The sequence below is a fragment of the Bos taurus genome, chromosome 4 (assembly GCF_002263795.3).
Source record: "Bos taurus isolate L1 Dominette 01449 registration number 42190680 breed Hereford chromosome 4, ARS-UCD2.0, whole genome shotgun sequence".
Classification (NCBI taxonomy): domain Eukaryota; kingdom Metazoa; phylum Chordata; class Mammalia; order Artiodactyla; family Bovidae; genus Bos; species Bos taurus.
In genome coordinates, this window is record NC_037331.1 from 41,043,565 (window position 1) to 41,062,953 (window position 19,389).

Here is a 19,389-nt window from a genome sequence, read left to right on the forward strand (position 1 = left end):
CCACATAATATTTAATAGTTAGAAATATCAAAAAATCTAAACACCTAATCTTAACTTAGATTTTCTTAATTTAAGATGTCTTCCCGGGTGGCTCAGCCGGTAAAGAGTCTGCCTGCAATGCGGGAGACCTGTGTTCAAATCCTGGGTTGGGAAGATTCCCCTAGAGAAGAAAATGGCAATCCACTCCAGTATTCTTGCCTGGAGAATTCCACAGACAGAGGAGCCTGGTGGGCTACAGTCAATGGGGTCACAAAGAGTTGGACACAACTGAGTCATCACACACACACACAATCTTAACTTTCAGAATCCAGACAAAATCATTATGACAAATTATGTTTTAAGAATATAATTCTTAAATTAATAAAGTTCAACTCTCAACTTATTCCCCCATGTATAGGAACTCATTCTAGAAATTCTTCATGGCTATGTTTATTCAGAAAAAATAAGTTGCGTACCTGACAGACTCATTCTGATGTTTGAATTTTCTAACATTTTTGTTTTTTAAAATAACATTTGCCCACTAATGAACAAAAACATCCACACACACCCAAACGTAATTCAAACTCTACACAAGTCTATAAATCACACAAAGCTTAAGTCCTGCTGACTGACTGTCAAAAGCTAGCCACTATGAAGAGTCTGTTGGAGAAGGCAATGGCACCCCACTCCAGTACTCTTGCCTGGAAAATCCCATGGACGGAGGAGCCTTGAAGGCTGCAGTCCATGGGGTCGCTAAGAGTCAGACATGACTGAATGACCTCACTTTCACTTTTCACTTTCATGCATTGGAGAAGGAAATGGCAACCCACTCCAGTGTTCTTGCCAGGAGAATCCCAGGGACGGCGGAGCCTGATGGGCTGCCATCTATGGGGTCGCACAGAGTCGGACATGACTGAAGCAACTTAGCAGCAGCAGCAGCAGCATGAAGAATCTGTTAAGAGTTTCATATTTTTCAGAATCATTCTTTATATACTGCTTACTTCTTAGATTAGAGCTTCAGTTACTTTGGATGTGACTGCAAGAACTACAATGGGCCATGTTTGTAGACTGACAACCTTCCTGGAAATTAGTTCTGAAATACCATGTGCACAGTATAAGTCACTGTGGAGCTCATTACATATTTTCTGCTCTGAAAGTTTTTGAACAGCTTTTGGCAAAAAGCAGTAAAATTCAACTTGACGTATAAAGTGCAATCATCCAGAGCAAAGTTAAAATGATCTCTACTACAAAGGGTAAGACAAATGTCAGAGTGGAAGAAACCCAGAATCCAGTTTTTAATACTTAAACTTATAACATGCCAAAAATAACCATATTGTTCTTATCTAATGGTAAAATGCTTAAAGAATGCTTTCTCTACTTTAATTAATACCAGCTTCCCAGAGATTTTTCCATTCCCAGATACCTAAATGCAGGCCATAGGGTTGGCATTCTATAAATATTCGTTGAATGAATTTACATATGTTTCATAAGAACCAGATGTCATAGCTAACTTAAAGTAAGCCCGGCCAGCTAATGATACTATAATGAAAACAGAAGTCATTGAACATTTATGCTATATTTAATCACATTTTGTAAGTGCAAGTCAGTAAACATTAATGTGACAGATAAGTTTTCTAAGACCAGAACTCCCTTCAAGGGCAGGGGAAATGTGTTATATGTGCACATAGATTAGGAAAGCTGAGGTTATAAAAGTGGCAATGGCTATAAACTTCCTCAGACTTTATAACCATCTTTTCTTTACTTCTAACAAAGGAATTTCATCATGAACTTTACCAGATGAAAATGTTCATAAAAAAGTATAAGGTCACATGCAACCTGACCTGAACAATTATATCATCAAAAGAAGAAATCCACTTAAAAATTCTTGCTAAACACACAGAAGATTCATTATCACTAATTATAGTTTTTGATCACTTTCCAGGAAGTGCATGCTTCCATGCAAGATAGTATCAAGTAGTTTCTTTCAAAATGCACTACTAAAACAAGACTCCAGATTAACATTAAAAGTTGACAACAAAATGGTAAGTGGTAAGAATTATACAGAACTCCCTTAGTGGCTCATAGATAAAGAATTCACCTGCCAATGAAGGAGACACAAGAGACATGGGTTCAATCCCTGGGTCGGAAAGATTCCCTGAAGAAGGAAATGGCAACCCAGTCCAGTGTTCGTGCCTGGGAAATCCCATGGATAGAGAAGCCTAGTGGGCTACAGTCCATGGGGCTGCAAAAGAGTCAGACATGACTTAGCAATAAAACAACAACAAGCATTATACATGCATGTACATATATGTGAATGCATAAAACATAATGAGTGCTTACTCTGAACAAAGTACTCTTTTAAATACTTTATTGAGAAGGTTATGGGAGGCTTCAAGAATGTGGCAAAGACAGGATAAGTCTTGCAAAATGTGTACAAATGGATAAATGGGAACAATCCAGGAGGATCACCTACTCAAGGAATTTGCTTCTCCAAGTATGGCCTGGGCTGTGGATCAGCAGCCAAGGGATCCCCTCTGAGCTTGTGAGAAATGCAGAAACTCAGATACCATCCCAGACCTACTGAATGAGAACCTGCATTTTAAAAGATTACGACTTACCTTTTTGTGTTTAAGAAGAACTGCTTTAGGAAAATAAAGGTGAGCACACATGGAGCAGCAAGAACTCACAATTAGGACAGTAGCGGAAAAAAACCAGCTTCAGAGCAGGAAGGTAAAGGACAATAGAGAATGTAATGTGAGAAATCTTTTAAAATTTTTTTGTTTTTTTTTTCTCTTTCACATTTACATGAATAATGGGAAAGAGGCAGAAAAGGGTTCATCAGTGTCATCAAGACAGAAATGGGTGAAGACACATGGCGTACTTTCCAGGTATCACACGGCAGAGACTGCAACCCTGGCAGCCACAGGGCACTCAGTGGTCTGAGAGCAACCTCAAAAGGCACACGGGGACAAGGGAGGTATGGAGTCATCTCTAGGCTCATCTTTTTGAGCCCACGTTTCAGGCATGAATGGGATGTCAGAGAAGAGACTGCTAAAGAAAGAGGGGCCTATTTGGGATCCTGGGGGAAGAAAGTCGCCTAAGGCAGCAACACCTTCAGGAAGCCTGGTGATGTGACTCTGCAGAGAGAACACGCAAGTTCGTCTCCCTCCAGCACCTTGGCATCACCACAGCATCGATGCCACACAGAACCTTCCACAGGCTTGAGGTGACTAGACAAGGCAGAGCTCTCAGGGGGCTCACAGCTTGGCTACCACATTCTGGCTCTGCAAGAAAGGGCTGTCTGGAAAGGGGGAGACCAGGAGGCCCACAGCACCAGTAGAGACAGAGGACAGCCACGGCAGTGAGACAGATGGTCCTGGCTGTGATTAAAACGAGACACAATGGACCAGCACGGATATCCCCACTTCAGCAGTGGGTGCCAGTAGATGGGGAACCAGCTGTCTGCCAGGCTCACGGGCACAGTGGGAGTGAATGAGGATCCCCAGAAGACCCTCCCCACGGGGCTCACACACACAGGCGCACGTGAACACACACACACACACACCCCACACACACACACCCACACCTCTCAACCTAAGCAGAGATCTCGTAAGTGAAGGGTAGAGGGAAGCAAAAGAAAAAAAAGAGCACAGGAATGAAAGGAACCATAAACATTCAAATTCAAGGTTGCTGGATGGTAAAAAAAAAAAAAAGTAAGGCAGGAAAATACTTAGAAAATAAAGTCAATGGTGATTTTGACTAATTAGGTGAGAGAACAAATAAAAAGCGAAGGATTGGTGATGACAGGAAGTAAGAAGAAGGAAACAGGAAGAAGAAGAAAGTGGTTTAGTGAGTGGAGGAGCGATGATGCTTCCAGTTTTAGAACACCATGTTAGGTAAATGAGAAATAAACCTGTCCTCTGCCCTCAGTTCGCAAGACTGAGAGGAAAACTGCAGCAATACAGGGTGCCCAGGATTCACACAGGCCATGTATTGGTTAATATACACTCACACAAAAAAAACTGCAAGAGAGTACAATCTACTTACCATGAGATACAGTCAAGACACTATAAGTAGCTGCAAAGAGACTATGAAGTTAGTATTAATAAAAGTGATTTTTTAAGACAAAAAATACAGTAATAAACTATTTTTTTAAAGATTAAAAAGTTTCTAGAAATAAAATTGTCACCATTAGAAGTAAAAAAATAACACTTATGTTACAAGGCACATTAATTTATTACTGAATTGAGAAAGTAAACTAGAAGATTATCTAAGTAGCACGCAACAAAGGATGAAAAAAAAAAAAAACCCAAAAAACAGGAGAGAGGTTAAGAGATGTGGAAGTTAGAATGCGACGCCCAAACTAATTATAAAAGAAACTTCAGTGAACAAAGCAAAGTCACACGACATTATCTCTTTAAAAAAGATATTGGTGTGCATTCCATGAGCATTTGTATAGTTTTCAATAATTTGGTATCACTAGAAAAGTCCACAATTTTAAAACATAAAGCAGCTTAAATACTGAATTAAAAGTGGAAATGATGGGAATATAGCCTAGTATTTTGAAAAGTTTAATGATAAAATATGGAATGAAACATTATAAAGGAGTATATGATTTTATTACTTTTAATTTTTATCTGGATTTTATTACTTTTAATGCCAGGCATGACTAGAGAATATTTATGGAACAAGACACAGGAGACTTTAAGGAAGTGTGAAGATGACAGAATCAGAGAGGATGGGACCGTCCTGTATGCCAAGAGAGGATGAAGGAGTTGAAGCCCGTGCAGAGCACTGGCCTTGAGTTGGGGAGCACCATCTCATCATTTCCAGCAACTCCACTGACCAGCATCAGCACTTTGTACTGTCACAACACATCTCTGGCAGGTATGCCTTGATCTGGTTGTTAGGGACACTGATGTGCTCAGTTTGTAAAAACTCAAGGGATCAAATTTTTCATAGAAAAATCTGTTATTCTTCAAAAGATTAACTTCAACACTACTAATCAGAAGGCAGTTTTCTTCTCCCACTACATTATATTGATCTTGTATGGTTTACTTACAGGTTCTGCTTTAAATAAATAAAAGGCATGTGCCCAAACAAGAAAAAATATATTGTAGATTAGATAAGTACAGGATTTAAAAAAAAAATCTGGTAGAAACCTTAAATAGGTTAAATAGGCATGGTAAACAGAACAATTCCAGGTAATTCAAGGTTAAGTCTTAAGGGACTTCTTTGAAAAATTATTAAAATGCGTAAGTACTGTAACAAATTCAATGCTTCATTGTTTTTATGTCAAGGTTATGACCACTTTTCAAGAGATACTGCTTCTCTCTTAAAAGTAAATTCATTTTAATTCTGGAGTTTTATTAGGAATCTATTTGAGTTAGCAATACAGGAAGTTTCAGAAGTTCTAAAATTTGTGGGAAATAATCATAAATTTCTGTAATAAATGGGATATTCATTTGAATCAACTCAAATTATGTTTCATAATTTATATTAACAGCTACGTTTTATTTTTAAGAAAGATAAAAGGAAAGTTTGCAGGAAACTGCTGCATTTATTCTATGAATGGGTAATAAAATGGTGAGAAAATTACCTCTAAATCATTTGTAAAATTTTCTATTTACTCAAAACTCACTCTCTACAGAATTCTCACCCTAGCACAGGTATTTAGCTGGTCTATTCCCAGTGGGGAGTCTGTTAACAGAAATCCAAGTCCCAGAAGAAAGCTGAGGTGGCACTGGAAACTAGTAATTACAACTGATTTTATACTTCTTCAGCTATGTACACACCCTTTGCTAAGAAGAGTCAACAAAAAGATTTAATATTTGTGACCATAAATGGATCAAACTGCAAGGAGGCAGGGAGGGAGGGCTGATTCCACGGAGTCTCTGAAGTATTTATAATAACAGTTTATATCAATACTTATTAAGATGTGTGTGCCATGAACAACTGGTCTAAGTACTGCACATACATTACCTGACTTTCTCTCCCAGCCCTATAGGATAGCAATACTTATCGTCTGGAATTTATAGAAAACTGAGACTTACAGAACTGGTTAACTTGCCCAAGGTCTTAAAGAAAACATTTTACTGCCCAAGTTCCGGGTCAACCACCTTTCCCAAGTGGAGAGTCTCCCTACAGAACAAGAACAACAACAACAAAGCCTTGGAGGAACAGAAGTCCTTGTACATGGAAAAAGGACTGTAAACCACAGATGGCAAAGTCTCTTCTAGATTGTAGGTTTAGGTTCAATACAAAGCTTACAGCTGACAGAATCCACAAGTCCCTCAGAAGTACATGAAGGCAATGGGCAGACTTGTAACCACTTGATTTCTGAGATGCATGCCGCATCCACCCTCATCTCACAAGATCAACAAGCAGTCCCCGCCCCCGATGTCTCTTCTGCCACTTCTCCCCCATTTTCCATTGTGAGGCGTTACCTTTATATATACATCTTCTTTCCCTAAGTAGACTGTAAATTCTCCCAAGGATTTAGCAAACCTAAGGAAAAATACCAAAAATATGAACCACACTTAACAAATGCCACCAATAACAATTCTCACCAGACGAAGGTCAGCAAGGCATAAAGAACACACTGATGAACTTCTGAGCACCCCTGCTGGCTCCTGCAAGCCAGAGTTACCCAGAGTCGCATCATCCTGTAGGACAGATATGGTTGTGAGAGTATATTTAATGTCTTGTTGCATGACTGTATGCATTTTGAGAAAGCATTCAAATAGTATGTGAAGAATCCTGTTAAAAACAATGTGTTTACAACAAGGACCTACTGTGTAGCACAGGGAGCTCTGCTCATTGTTATGTGACAGCCTGGACCTGAGGGGACTTTGGGGAGAATGGATACATGTATATGTATGGCTGAGTCCCTGTGCTGCCCACCTAAAACTATCACAACACTGTAAATTGGTTATACTTCAATATAAAATACACAGTTAAAAAAATGTATTCAGAATATACAAATAAAAAATCACATTTCACTCCAACCACTTACCAAGAGTCAAAATATTCTTCTGATCATGTAACAAGAATTTGGTCCTCTGTTATTTTTTGGAACTCTGTTAGATATAACATAGTAGGTTCTATCTAGTTACTCTTAACTAGCAATGTATTCGGAGAAAACAATGGCACCCCACTCCAGTACTCTTGCCTGGAAAATTCCATGGGCAGAGGAGCCTGGTGGGCTGCAGTCCATGGGGCCGCTAAGAGTTGGACACAACTGAACAAATTCACTTTCACTTTTCACTTTCATGCATTGGAGAAGGAAATGGCAACCCACTCCAGTGTTCTTGCCTGGAGAATCCCAGGAATGGGGGAGCCTGGTGGGCTGTCGTTTATGGGGTTGCACAGAGTCGGACACGACTGAAGTGACTTAGCAGCAGCAGCAAGGTATTGGAGAAGGCAATGGCAACCCACTCCAGTACTCTTGCCTGGAAAATCCCATGGACGGAGGAGCCTGCTAGGCTGCAGTCCACGGGGTCGCAGACAGTCAGGCACAACTGAGCAAATTCACTTTCACTTTTCACTTTCATGCATGGGAGAAGGAAACGGCAACCCACTCCAGTGTTCTTGCCTGGAGAATCCCAGGGACAGAGGAGCCCAGAGGGCTGCCATCTATGGGGTCGCACAGAGTCAGACACAACTGAAGCAACGCAGCAGCAGCAGCAAGGTATTAAACATAAATAGGCACACAATGGGCCAAAATTCACTAATTTACCCAAAGTACAAGGATAATATATTGACTTTTTCCCTTTAAAAGACTATTACTCAAAATGAATCATTTAACTAGTTACTCATTTAATTAATGCTTATGAAAAGACTAGTATGTGTCACCTCAGTAGGTGATAAGTCGTACAGGGTTCGGGCTCTGATGAAACCGCTCCGCATGTAGAGACGCAGCAAACACAAAAGCAAAAGGACAAGATGATTTCAAAGTGGTGTAACCTTGGAAGGGAGAGGAAAGAAGACTAATTTAGATTGAATGGTCCGGAAAAACTTCACTGAAGAGGCGGCAAACAAAGGAAAAGTCTTATTCATTCACACTACGCCTCAAGTGAAATACCGCAAGTTCAATATGAAGCACCAGAAATTGGTGGTTTCGCTGTTATCCTAACAGTTAAGTAACTTACAAGGGACCAAAGGATATAGTCCCAGGGACGGGGGAGCCTGGTGGCTGCCGTCTATGGGTCGCACAGAGTCGGACACGACTGAAGTGACTTCGCAGCAGCAAAGGATATAAAATTACCAACATTATGCATTCCCCAAGTTAAACACGAGACATCAGTGAGGGTATCTGGAAGTAGAGCATTGCTACAACAAATACTAAAAATGTGGAAATGGCTTTAGAATTAAGCAATGGGTAGAAGCTGAAAGAATTCTGAGAAGCAGGGAAAAAAAGCCAAGATTTGCCTGGACATGCTTTTTAAAATACAGATATTAATGGCTCCCCTGGTGAGACTCAGAAGAAAGTGAGGAAGATGGTAGAGAAAACTAAATACCATCACGAACAGACTGTCAATAAACAGGTGAACTTAACATGTGCTGCTGCTGAGGATTTGGATGGAAAGGAGGAACGTATTATTAGAAACTAGAGGAAAGGGAACCCTTGTTATTTCATGGCAAAGCATAAGTGAATTATGTCCTGCAGTTATGTGGAAAGCAGAACTTGTGAACTATAAACTTGGATATTTAGACAAGGAGATTGGCAAGCAAACTGTTGAAGGTGCAACCTGTTTTTCTCTTACTGGTTATAGGAAAATGGGAGAGGAAAAAAGTACCAAATGAAAGAATGCTGTCAGATCACCATCATACAGACAAGAAACAGGCTGATAAAAAGGTGCTGCCTTTCCTTGAAAAGAAAGGATGAAAATTGAAGGGCGGAGTCCAGAGGCCACAAAGTAAAGCATAGTCACCAAGAGTGTTCGTAGGCCTTGAAACCTAACGTAGTTTGCAAAGTGTATGGGACCGAATACGCAGGCCTTTTTCTTTCCACTTTATCCCTTTTTGAATGAGAATGACTATTACTGATATCCTGATATTTCTGAACTGTGGTGTTGGAGAAGACTCTTAAGAGGCCCTTGGACTGCAGAGAGATCAAACCAGTCAATCCTAAAGCAAATCAGTCCTGAATACTCACTGAAAGGACTGATGTTGAAGCTGAAGCTCCAATACTTTGGCCACCTGATAAGAAGAACTGACTTACTGGAAAAGACCCTGATGCTGGGAAAGACTGAGGGCAGGAGGAGAAGGGGACGACAGAGGATGAGATAGTTGGATGGCATCACCTACGCGATGCACATGAGTTTGAGAAAGCTCTGGGAGTTGGTGATGGACAGGGGAGCCTGCCGTGCTGAGGTTGATGGGATTGCAAATAGTCAGACACGACTGAGTGACTGAACTGAACTGATGCCTGTTTTATAAGCTGTGCATTCTTACTATATTCTGGGAGCAGATAATGTGTTTTATAGTTTCACAGATAAAAAGAAATTTGGTTCCAGTATAAATTATATGAAGATTCTCACCCATACCAGAAGTAGATTCTGAGATCTGGATGAGATTTCAGGTGTTCAGTTGATGCCATAAGGCGCTGAGACTTTAAGGAGATCAAACCAGTCTGATTTGATTTCCTAAGGAAACCAAACCTGAATATTCACTGGAAGGACTGATGCTGAAGCTGAAGCTCCAATACTTTGGTCACCTGATGCGAAGAGCCGACTCATTGGAAAAGACCTTCCTTCATGCTGGGAAAGATTGAGGGCAAGAGAAGAAGAGGGCGACAGAGGATAAGATGGTTGGATGGCATCACCACCTCAATGGACATGAGTTTGAGCAAACTCCGGGAGACACTGGAGGACACCAAAGCCTGGCGTGTTGCGGTTCACGAGGGTGTAGAGTTGGACACGACTTCGTAACTGAATAGCAACAACTGTTTTTGCACGTGGGACGGACATGAATCTTTGGGAGCCAGAGGGCAGATTACAGTAGACAGAATAACAGTCCCCAAAGATGCCCATGCCCCCAGTCCCTGGAATCTATTAGCATGTTATCCTGCAAAACAAGGAACTTTGCAGATGTGATTCAAGACTCAGCTTCAGATAAGTCTGTTATCCTGGATTATTGGGGTGGGCCCAAAGTGATCACAAAGGTCCTTACAGGTGAAGGAGGGAGACAAGAGAGTCACGCTACATGAGAAAGCCTCCACTAGCCACTGCTGGCTTTGAAGATGAAGACGAGGCCATAAGCCAAAGAAAGCAGGTAGTCTCTCTAGACAGAGGTTGGATTCTCTCCCACAACCTCCAAAAAAAAGCAGCCCTAACAACATCTTGACTTGAGTTTGGTATAAGGCTCTGACCTACAGAAATGTAAAGGTAACAAACTGTGCATTGTTTTAAGCCACTAATTTTGTGGTAATGAACGTTCATTTTAAAATTATTTTTGTCTCATTTCTGTTAGGATTTTTAGCCCCACTTCTGTTAAAGTTTTAAAGTAGCATTTAACAAATTATAACAGAATGCAGCCTAAGCATTACAAAATCAGGTGCTGTTGACTTCAGCTTATTCAACTCAAATGCCATCTGGGATCCAGTTTCACCAGTGTCACACTCTAGGATGTCAGACACTGGGTCACTACAAGCCAGAACATGTGACCAAAAAATACATGACTTAGAAATATGACAAATACATCAGGTCCTCCCATGTAAATTTGTGGTATACTGAATTTTCCAAGGCAGAGAGAAGTGCATAACAAAATACAAATTAAGATTGTGGTTGGACACTCAATTGTTGTCTTAAAAATCATAGCACTCTTTTCAAGGTTTAAATAACATCTTCCACCACATCCTATAATTTGGGTATCATATTTGAATACAGAGTTCCAAAGAATAGCAAGGAGAGATAAGAAGGCCTTCTTCAGTGATCAGTGCAAAGAAATAGAGAAAAATAATAGAATGGGAAATACTACAGAGATCTCTTCAAGAAAATGAGAGATACTAAGGGAACATTTCATGCAAACATGGGCTCAATAAAGGACAGAAATGGTATGGACCTAACAGAAGCAGAAGATATTAAGAAGAGGTGGCAAAAATACACAGAACTATACAAAAAAGATCTTCATGACCCAGATAACCATGATGGTGTGATCATTCACCTAGAGCCAGACATTCTGGAATGTGAAGACAAGTGGGCCTTAGGAAGCATCATTATGAACAAAGCTAGTGGAGGTGATGGAATTCCAGTTGAGCTATTTCAAATCCTGAAAGATGATGCTGTGAAAGTGCTGCACTCAATATGCCAGCAAATTTGGAAAACTCAGCAGTGGCCACAGAACTGGAAAAAGTCAGTTTTCATTCCAATTCCAAAGAAAGGCAATGCCAAAGAATGCTCAAACTACTACACAATTGCACTCATCTCACACACTAGCAAACTAATCCTCACAATTCTTCTAGATAGGCTTCAACAGTATGTGAACTGTGAATGTCCAGATGTTCAAGCTGGATTTAGAAAAGGTAGAGGAACAAGAGATCAAATTGCCAACATCTGCTGGTAGAGGAACAAGAGATCAAATTGCCAACATCTGCTGGATCATGGAAAAAGCAAGAGAGGTCCAGAAAAACATCTACTTCTGCTTTATTGACTACGCCAAAGCCTTTGACTGTGTGGATCACAACAAACTGTGAAAAATTCTTCTACAGATGGGAATACCAGACCTGCCTCCTGAGAAATCCGTATGCAGGTCAGGAAGCAACAGTTGGAACTGGACATAGAACAGACTGGTTCCAAATAGGGAGAGGAGTGTGTCAAGGCTGTATATTGTCACCCTGCTTATTCAACTTATATGCAGAGTACATCATGTGAAATGCCAGGGTAGATGAAGCACAAGCTGGAATCAAGATTGCTGGGAGAAATACCAATAACCTCAGATATGCAGATGATGCCACCCTTATGACAGAAAGCAAAGAGGAACTAAATGGCCTCATGATGAAAAGTGAAAGAGGAGAATGAAATAGTTGGCTTAAAACTGAACATTCAGAAAATTAAGATCATGGCATCTGTTCCCATCACTTCATGGTAAATAATTGGGGAAACAATGGAAACAGTGACAGACTTTATTTTGGGGGGCTCCAAAATCACTGCAGATGGTGACTGCAGCCATGAAATTAAAAGCAGCTTGCTCCTTGGAAGCAAAGCTATGACCAACCTGGACAGCATATTAAAAAGCAGAGACTTTACTTTGCCAACAAAGGTCTGTCCAGTCAAAGCTATGGTTTTTCCAGTAGTTATGTATGGATGTGAGAGTTGGACTGTGAAGAAAGCTGAGTGCCAAAGAATTGATGCTTTTGAACTGTGGTGTTGGAGAAGACCCTTGAGAGTTCCTTGGAGATCCAACCAGTCAATGCTAAAGGAAATCAGTCCTGAATATTCACTGGAAGGACTGCATGGAGATCCAACTGCATGGAGATCCAACCAGTCAATGCTAAAGGAAATCAGTCCTGAATATTCACTGGAAGGACTGATGCTGAAGCTCCAATACTTTGGCCACCTGATGCAAAGAACTGACTCTCTGAAAAGACCCTGATGCTGAGAAAGATTGAGGGCGGGAGGAGAAGGGGATGACAGAGGACCAGACGGTTGGATGGTTTTGCCAACTCAATGGACATGAGTTTGAGGAGGCTCCGGGAGTTGGTTATGGACAGGGAGGCCTGGCATGCTGCAGTCCATGGGGTCGCAGAGTCAGACACGACTGAGTGACTGAACTGAACTAATTTTCTATCACTGATAAATTAATTTCATGTTCTTTATAGCTAAGAGTCCAAAAATAAAGAGTAAAAAAATGAGATCTAGGTTTAATAAAAGAAAATTCTTTAAGGAATAATACTACACTATAACAACATAAAAGACCCTCCTCAGGTATCCATTGTCATTTTCTTGAATTTACCTAACGTGTCAAATAAACATAATGACTGTGAAAAGTTCTTATTAAAAAAAAATTATTAAACCAATCAACTTGCTTTTAGGTACCATGCACTTATTTGGTTGTCATTTACTTTTACTGTTTCCTTTCTGTTTACATTCCCATCAATACTAAAAATGGCAAAGTATAAGGTTTATATTCCAGGTGAATTCTAGTCCTACACAAGATATTAACATAATTAAGAACTAAATATGGACTTGACAAAATAAAAGGGTTGTCAGGACGACTTACAAAGATCCTGTTCCTGAAGTCTCACAATAGTTTGGGAAGCGGACAGGGCATAAAGCGAAATCATGCTGGAAGCCAGAGTGCAAATATGCTTCACCATATGCCAAGCATTCCTCTTTGGAGAAGAATGGTGCCCTGAGGAAAAGAGCGCAAGGACAGGGGGAAGCTAGGTCTACAAGAAAGCTTCTATTTTACAGGCAAAGGAGACGTCAAGAATGGTTTTCTGGAGTTAGCATGATACCTACTGTAGGCTAGAGGTGAATGAAGAGCAAAGGCAGGAAAGTCTACTGCAACTGGGCTGCCAGAGGCAGAGCAGAACCTGAACTATAAAAAATGAGAATGAAAAAGAGAAGATACAGAAACATCAGCACTTTCAAAACACACATCACCACCACCTGTGGCTTCTATTACAGTAACTGCTAATATAAAGCAGGTGAGGAAGAGAGAAACAACCTCTGTTGAAATACCAGATCCACTCACTCACTCAAGGAACTTTCTGACATCTGAGATCCTGAGCCAACTCTAAGGAAATAGCTAAAGCAATGCAAAATCAGAAGTCCTGCAATGCCATAATTTCTCAACTAGAGGAGTCACGGGAAAGTTTAAAGAAAGCAAAGCGATGAACAGTATAGTTTCTCAAATAGCTCGTGGGTGGCAGGAATGGAAAAATATTCACCAAGTAGAAGAAATGCAGTTCCTCACCTCATTTTAAGAAGCTAAAGGAGATAAAAGGTGTGGATTTGTATTTGTTTGTTTGTGGGGATGACTCTGGTGGAGGGAAGGATAATGGGTGGAGTGAGAATAACAGCTCAAAGTTTCAGAATCAAATAATTTTAAAACAATTTGTACAAATTTTATTGGCATATTTTCTACCCTCATATATCATTGAAAATTATCATAAAATATGTAATAAGTACCCATATGTACAATATAGTCTCACTGAAACAGGTTTAATGATGATGGTAAGTCATAACATCCTCAAAGATACAACAATAAGATTTTCCCTTGAGACAGTCACATATAATGGAAAGAAAACTTTCATTATTAAAATAAGTTTCTTTAGGATTACCACTCTAATACTAAAGCCTGAAAGCTAAATCTAAAAGGTCGAACCATTTAAACCCTGACCTAATTTTCTTTAGGTCAATTAGACTAGGTCCTCTGTTTTGTAAGGCCTAATTCACTGCTCCTAGTAAGGACAGTGAAATACCTCCGAGTTTAAAATACACACATTTGTTCCCAATAACATAGACATCCAGTACCAAAATCTTTTTACTGATGTGTCTTATACCTGAATCTCTCAACCACATGTCTAAAATATAATTCTTGCCTTAACAAAAAATGAAATATAATGGACTATTTACTACACCATCTTAAAGGTACCTTAGGTGCTTTATGCCTTAAAAAAAAAAAAATCATTTGATGAGAAAAAGAAATAGAAAGAAAGCCTGATGTAAATGGAATTGACATTGGTTATAGGTTACCTAGACACCATTTTACATTTCTAGATGATTCAGTTGCTGCGTTTTACATGGAATGATTTAATTGAGCTCTTTACACACTAAGAACTAAAAAAAAAAAAAAAATCCCCAAAAGAACCAAAGGTCAACACTTTACTGCTAAAGTCAAACTAGGAAAAAGAAATATTTTTTCAAACATTCCAAGAATAAGCCAACATTCTGTTTAAAGGAACTAGAATGTTGGAATTCTGGGCAAAAGGGTAGAGGGTAGGATGGGAGTAAGACAGACAAGGAGGAATGTTGGGCCAATAATATGATGCTGTGATGGGATTTCTACAGAGAAAGGGTGTGGGAACAGCACAAGACTAAAGCTAGAAAAGAGAGCTGAAAAAATTTAGCTACCTAAAGATTTTAAGTCATTTTGAAAGCTTTCTAATGTTATTGGTATGGAGAAACAAAACTCCTTAATTTCTTCTGAAAATCATAACTCTGCTACACCTCCCTCAGAGCTCTCACTACAGTTCATGGTAGAGATCCAAATTCAGGTTCTACCCTACAAATTCAGTATATATTTTTCAGTCTAGAAGAGCCACTCTCAGCTGAGATTAAACTTGCCCCTAGGGCATGTTTGGGAGATACCTGAGACATTAGTTGGAGGCCAAAGATTCTGCTAAGCTTCCTGTAAGGCACAACACAGCTTGCACAACAAAGAGATACTCCATCCAAAATGCCAATAGTGCTAAGTTTGAGAAATACTGATCTCTTCTGAATATAAGCAAACACCAACTCCTTGGGCCCTTATCCTTGTCCATTTCTAACAGACATCTATTTAAAGCATATTACCATACCAGAGGACTCATTTTTCAAGCCTTTAAACAAACATGGTGGATGGCTGACTCAAACTGAGCGTCACACAATACACTGAAATAATACATCAGAGCAGGAGTGCACAAACTGCTGGAAGAGAACTTTTCAATCCTTTTTCCATTTTTGTCTCAAGCACATTCCATTTGAAAGAGGAGCACCTATATGTTTCCATACCAAGGTATGTTCCTTCTGTGTTCAAGATACTAAAAATATATTGCCTTCCTAAAAAGACTATTTCTTTTTAATGTAAAAACTTAGGTAAACAGTATGAACTGAGAAAGATTTACTTTGGGTAGGGGGAGGTGTGGAAAAACCACCAGGTCTCTAAAATGCAAAGTTATTTCACAGTTTACTTGTAGAATGACTCGGATCATTATTACTTTTAGTCATGCCAAGTTTGCAGCTTCTAAGCCTACTAGTAATGGAGAAAAAACCCCACCATTTTTCCTGCAGTCATTAAACCAATGAAACAGAAGCTTACTGAAAATAGGCTTGTGCAATAGTATTTATTTTATTATAACTGTTACAAAAATAAAAGCAGTCGCTGCAGTGCAAATAAAGATTCTAAGAAATCTTTCACCTACTTCGCTACCTATAGGTAGGGTGGTGTGGTGTGTTTGCGGGGCGGGGCAAACAAAAGAAAATCCTAACTCACACATCAAAAATCTTAAACTGTGAATATTTTCCAAATGTATCCCTCAATCAAAATCCTGGATTACTGTTTTCACGTTCCCTTCCTTCAAACAACTGGAAAAGACCTCCGCAGAGCGTTTCACCACCAGAACAATACTAAGAACAAATAAAAGCCTTGCATCGACCTGGCAAATCTCATTCATCAGAAGCCTTGGCAGCAGAGGAGAATCCTGTTGTCCCGTGTGACCCATTCACACCTTTCACATCGGTTTTACTGAAGCCAATGTTACCCAACTTTGGTGGTTCCCATGTCCCCACAGTATTAAAAAAATCCAGCATCCAGCATAGCCTACTTCCCCTGTAATCAGTGCTTCTTTAACCCTTACTGAGTCGCCATAAGAAGTTCACCAAAAAGACATAATTCAACCCTAAGGAGGCCCCACAAAAGGTGCACTGATTTCACAAAACGTGGCACTCTTGACATCCTCGAGGAAACCACAACCGCGATACGATGCCTTGTACGCAGGGTTTTAGCGCGGGGGGGGTGCTTTTCTTTATTTTTCGTGAATGCCCTTTCATTTTCATAAAGCTGAGCTAACTTAAAAGAAGGGGGCTTCCCTGCGAACCGCTCCTGGGCTCCTGGTGAAATTTCACACCAGGCACGCGAGTGAAGTCTTGCCGCGCCACCGGCGAGTTCTCCGCGGCCAAGGGAGCAAAGAGAAAGGGAGGAGAGGGGCCCCCGCCTCAGCTCTGCGCCGCACAAGCTCGCGCTCCGAAACCATCCTCGGACCCTACACGATGCGCCCTCCGCCGCTTTGGCACTTCCCCTCCGGGTTTCCCAACCCCAAAGAGCCCAGCACAGCCGCGCACGGCTCTGCCGCCCGACCCCCGGGTTCCAGGCCCACCAGGCTCCCAACCGGGCCCGGCCGCTCTTACCGAGCAGCAGCAGCTTGACCTCGCGCGCCGCCTTCTCGCCATCCTCGCGGAGGTTCCGGTCGATCATCTTACTCCGCTCCACCGCCGCCTTGTCCTCGGCGCTCAGCGTACAGCCCATTGTGCCAGGAGCGAAAGCTGGCTGCCGCTCCCTCGAAGTCCGGCGCGCTGCCTCGAAACACAGGTGAATTCTTTCTTTCTGGATGCAGGCGTTCGAATTCCTCCTGACGCCGGCCACGCCACCCCTACCTCCTTCCGAAACTGAGCGAGGGCAGCGCTCTCTGCCGAAGGGCGAGCAGCAGCGCGCAGCTCTTTTCTACAGTCAGGCTCTACTCCTCGCCTCCCTAGGCGCCCCCTAAGACCAGGTTCCTAGGCTCTGGGAACAGCTACCAGCGGCCTCCTACTGGTGGCCGCGCTGCAGCCTCTAAGAAGCCCAGCTCGGCGAGGCGTCCGCGCGCCGCCGCGTCCCCGCCCCTGCCCGCCCCGCCCGCCGCCCCGCGACCACTCCCAGAGCGCGCGCCCGCGCACGAGCCCTCGGACCTCGCCCCCTCGGATGAGCGCGCGCGCCCGCGCTGCCGCGGACCCCGGCGCCGCACAGCCCGCGAGGGCCGGCCACCCGCGCGCGCGCCCCTGGGAAGCGCCCCCGGAGCCCCAAACCTCTCGGAGAATTCCCCTACCTGGCTTCCTACTCGAGAGTGTGATAATTTCTTCCCGTTTACTCACACCCAGGGATGTGTGCGGACCTGCCCCTTGGGGTGCGGGTGGGAGAGCTGCCAAAGTTGGAAACCGAAAAAAAACCAGTCCTGGGCGTTTGAGCATGCCCAGCTCGGGCGGGCGCGCGAGGGTTTTCAAAATGCAAACCCGTGTCAGCTGGCCTTCATGGCGGTGGGAGATAGAGCGAGCTGGTTCGGGAATGGAGCCATGGAGAAAGCAGAACAGGTCAACTGCGGAACAGAAAAGTCCGGGGAGGACAAGAGGTCAACTTTCTTCCTTTTTTTTTTTCCTTCTCTCCTCCCTCCTACCATCCATTTTCACGTTCCTTTCCACAAGCAGAAAACATTTTGAAGGATTTCCTCAAACCTGAGAAAATGTGAGACAAAGAATCAAAGAGTATATTTTTAAAATAAGAACCAACACACCCACACAAACCTGCTCCTCACCGTAACTGACCTCCTCTGGGACTACATAGAAGCTTCCAAGCCAAGTTCTGCACCAATATTCATGACCATGTTAGTAAATAAGAAGCCAGTGGGCATGTCATTCCTTATTGCAGGCTTTGGCTTCCTCACCCATAAAATGAGATGGAATTGATCCACACTATCCTCCATCCTTCCAGCTTTACCTGGTCTGGGGGAATCTGTGGGCATTGGAGGCATCTCACCATTGATGAATTCCATGTCATCAATGAGCATAGGTTTAAGATCTGGTCTCTGTCACTTGCACTACTACACTTTTCCTTACAGATATCACAGGAAATGTTGGTTGATTATAAGATTGGGTTGGTAGCAAAGAAAAACGTCTTCTTTGATGTGTTATATTAGGAAATTGCTCTAAACCAAAGAGCAACCATCTATAAGTCTTGTTTTCTAAAAATAAAAAGTTTGTTAAAAAAACTGGGCTTGAATTTTCCAAGAAGGTAAGGCTGAGCTGATGCTACAGGAAGGATAGCCTTAGAGTGGGTCTCCTAAGGAAGGCCTGGGGCCTGGGGCCTGGGAGAGATTGCCAGTTTCCTCCTAATTGGACATGCCCTTTCCTGTTCTGCAGTAGTCAAACATGCCAGGCTCAAGAACTGCCATTTCAAGAACTGCCTCAACTTTTCCTATGGTCTTTTGTAAGATACCAGCAAAAAGGAGCAAGCTTTGAATTATAATGAATCATCTTTACCCTCTTTGTATTTCTTGGCAGTCTAAATGTTGATGTTCATCAGAAACTCTGGAATTAAAGTTGACAAAGTGAGTTTTCAACATAGTGTTTGCATATTTCCATTTTGTATTATCTGTGAGTCTTTCGATTGAAGCATCTTAGCACACATCAGTGTGTGCTAACAATAGGAATTTATTTCTCACAGCTCTGGAGGCTGGGAAGTCCAGGATCAAAGTACCATCCAATTTAGTTTCCTGTTGAGGACTCTGCTTCTAGATTTCAGATGGCTACCTTCTTCTGTGCTCTCACCTGTAGAGAGAAAGAGCTCTAATCTCTCTAACTCTTCTTATAAGGACATTAATCCCATCATGGGACCCCCTCACCCATAACCTGCCAAAGGCCCCGCCTCCAAATTCTGTCATACTGGAGTGAGGGC

The 19,389-nt window shown here is 41.8% G+C and overlaps 1 protein-coding gene across 3 annotated transcripts in view; it reads right to left on the bottom strand.

The window, feature by feature from the left end:
- GNAI1 (G protein subunit alpha i1) overlaps window positions 1-18,019 on the bottom strand; it is a 105,755-nt gene extending 87,736 nt beyond the window's left edge. The window contains exons 1-2 of one of the 3 annotated variants that reach the window (XM_005205328.5): window positions 17,768-18,019; window positions 17,094-17,258 (exon numbers count right to left, since the gene is read on the bottom strand). In XM_005205328.5, coding sequence (XP_005205385.1) covers window positions 17,094-17,258; window positions 17,768-17,909 — 307 coding nt within the window. In that variant the 5' untranslated portion in view covers window positions 17,910-18,019. 3 annotated transcript variants of the gene reach the window in all.
- Window positions 18,020-19,389: the final 1,370 nt, after the last annotated feature.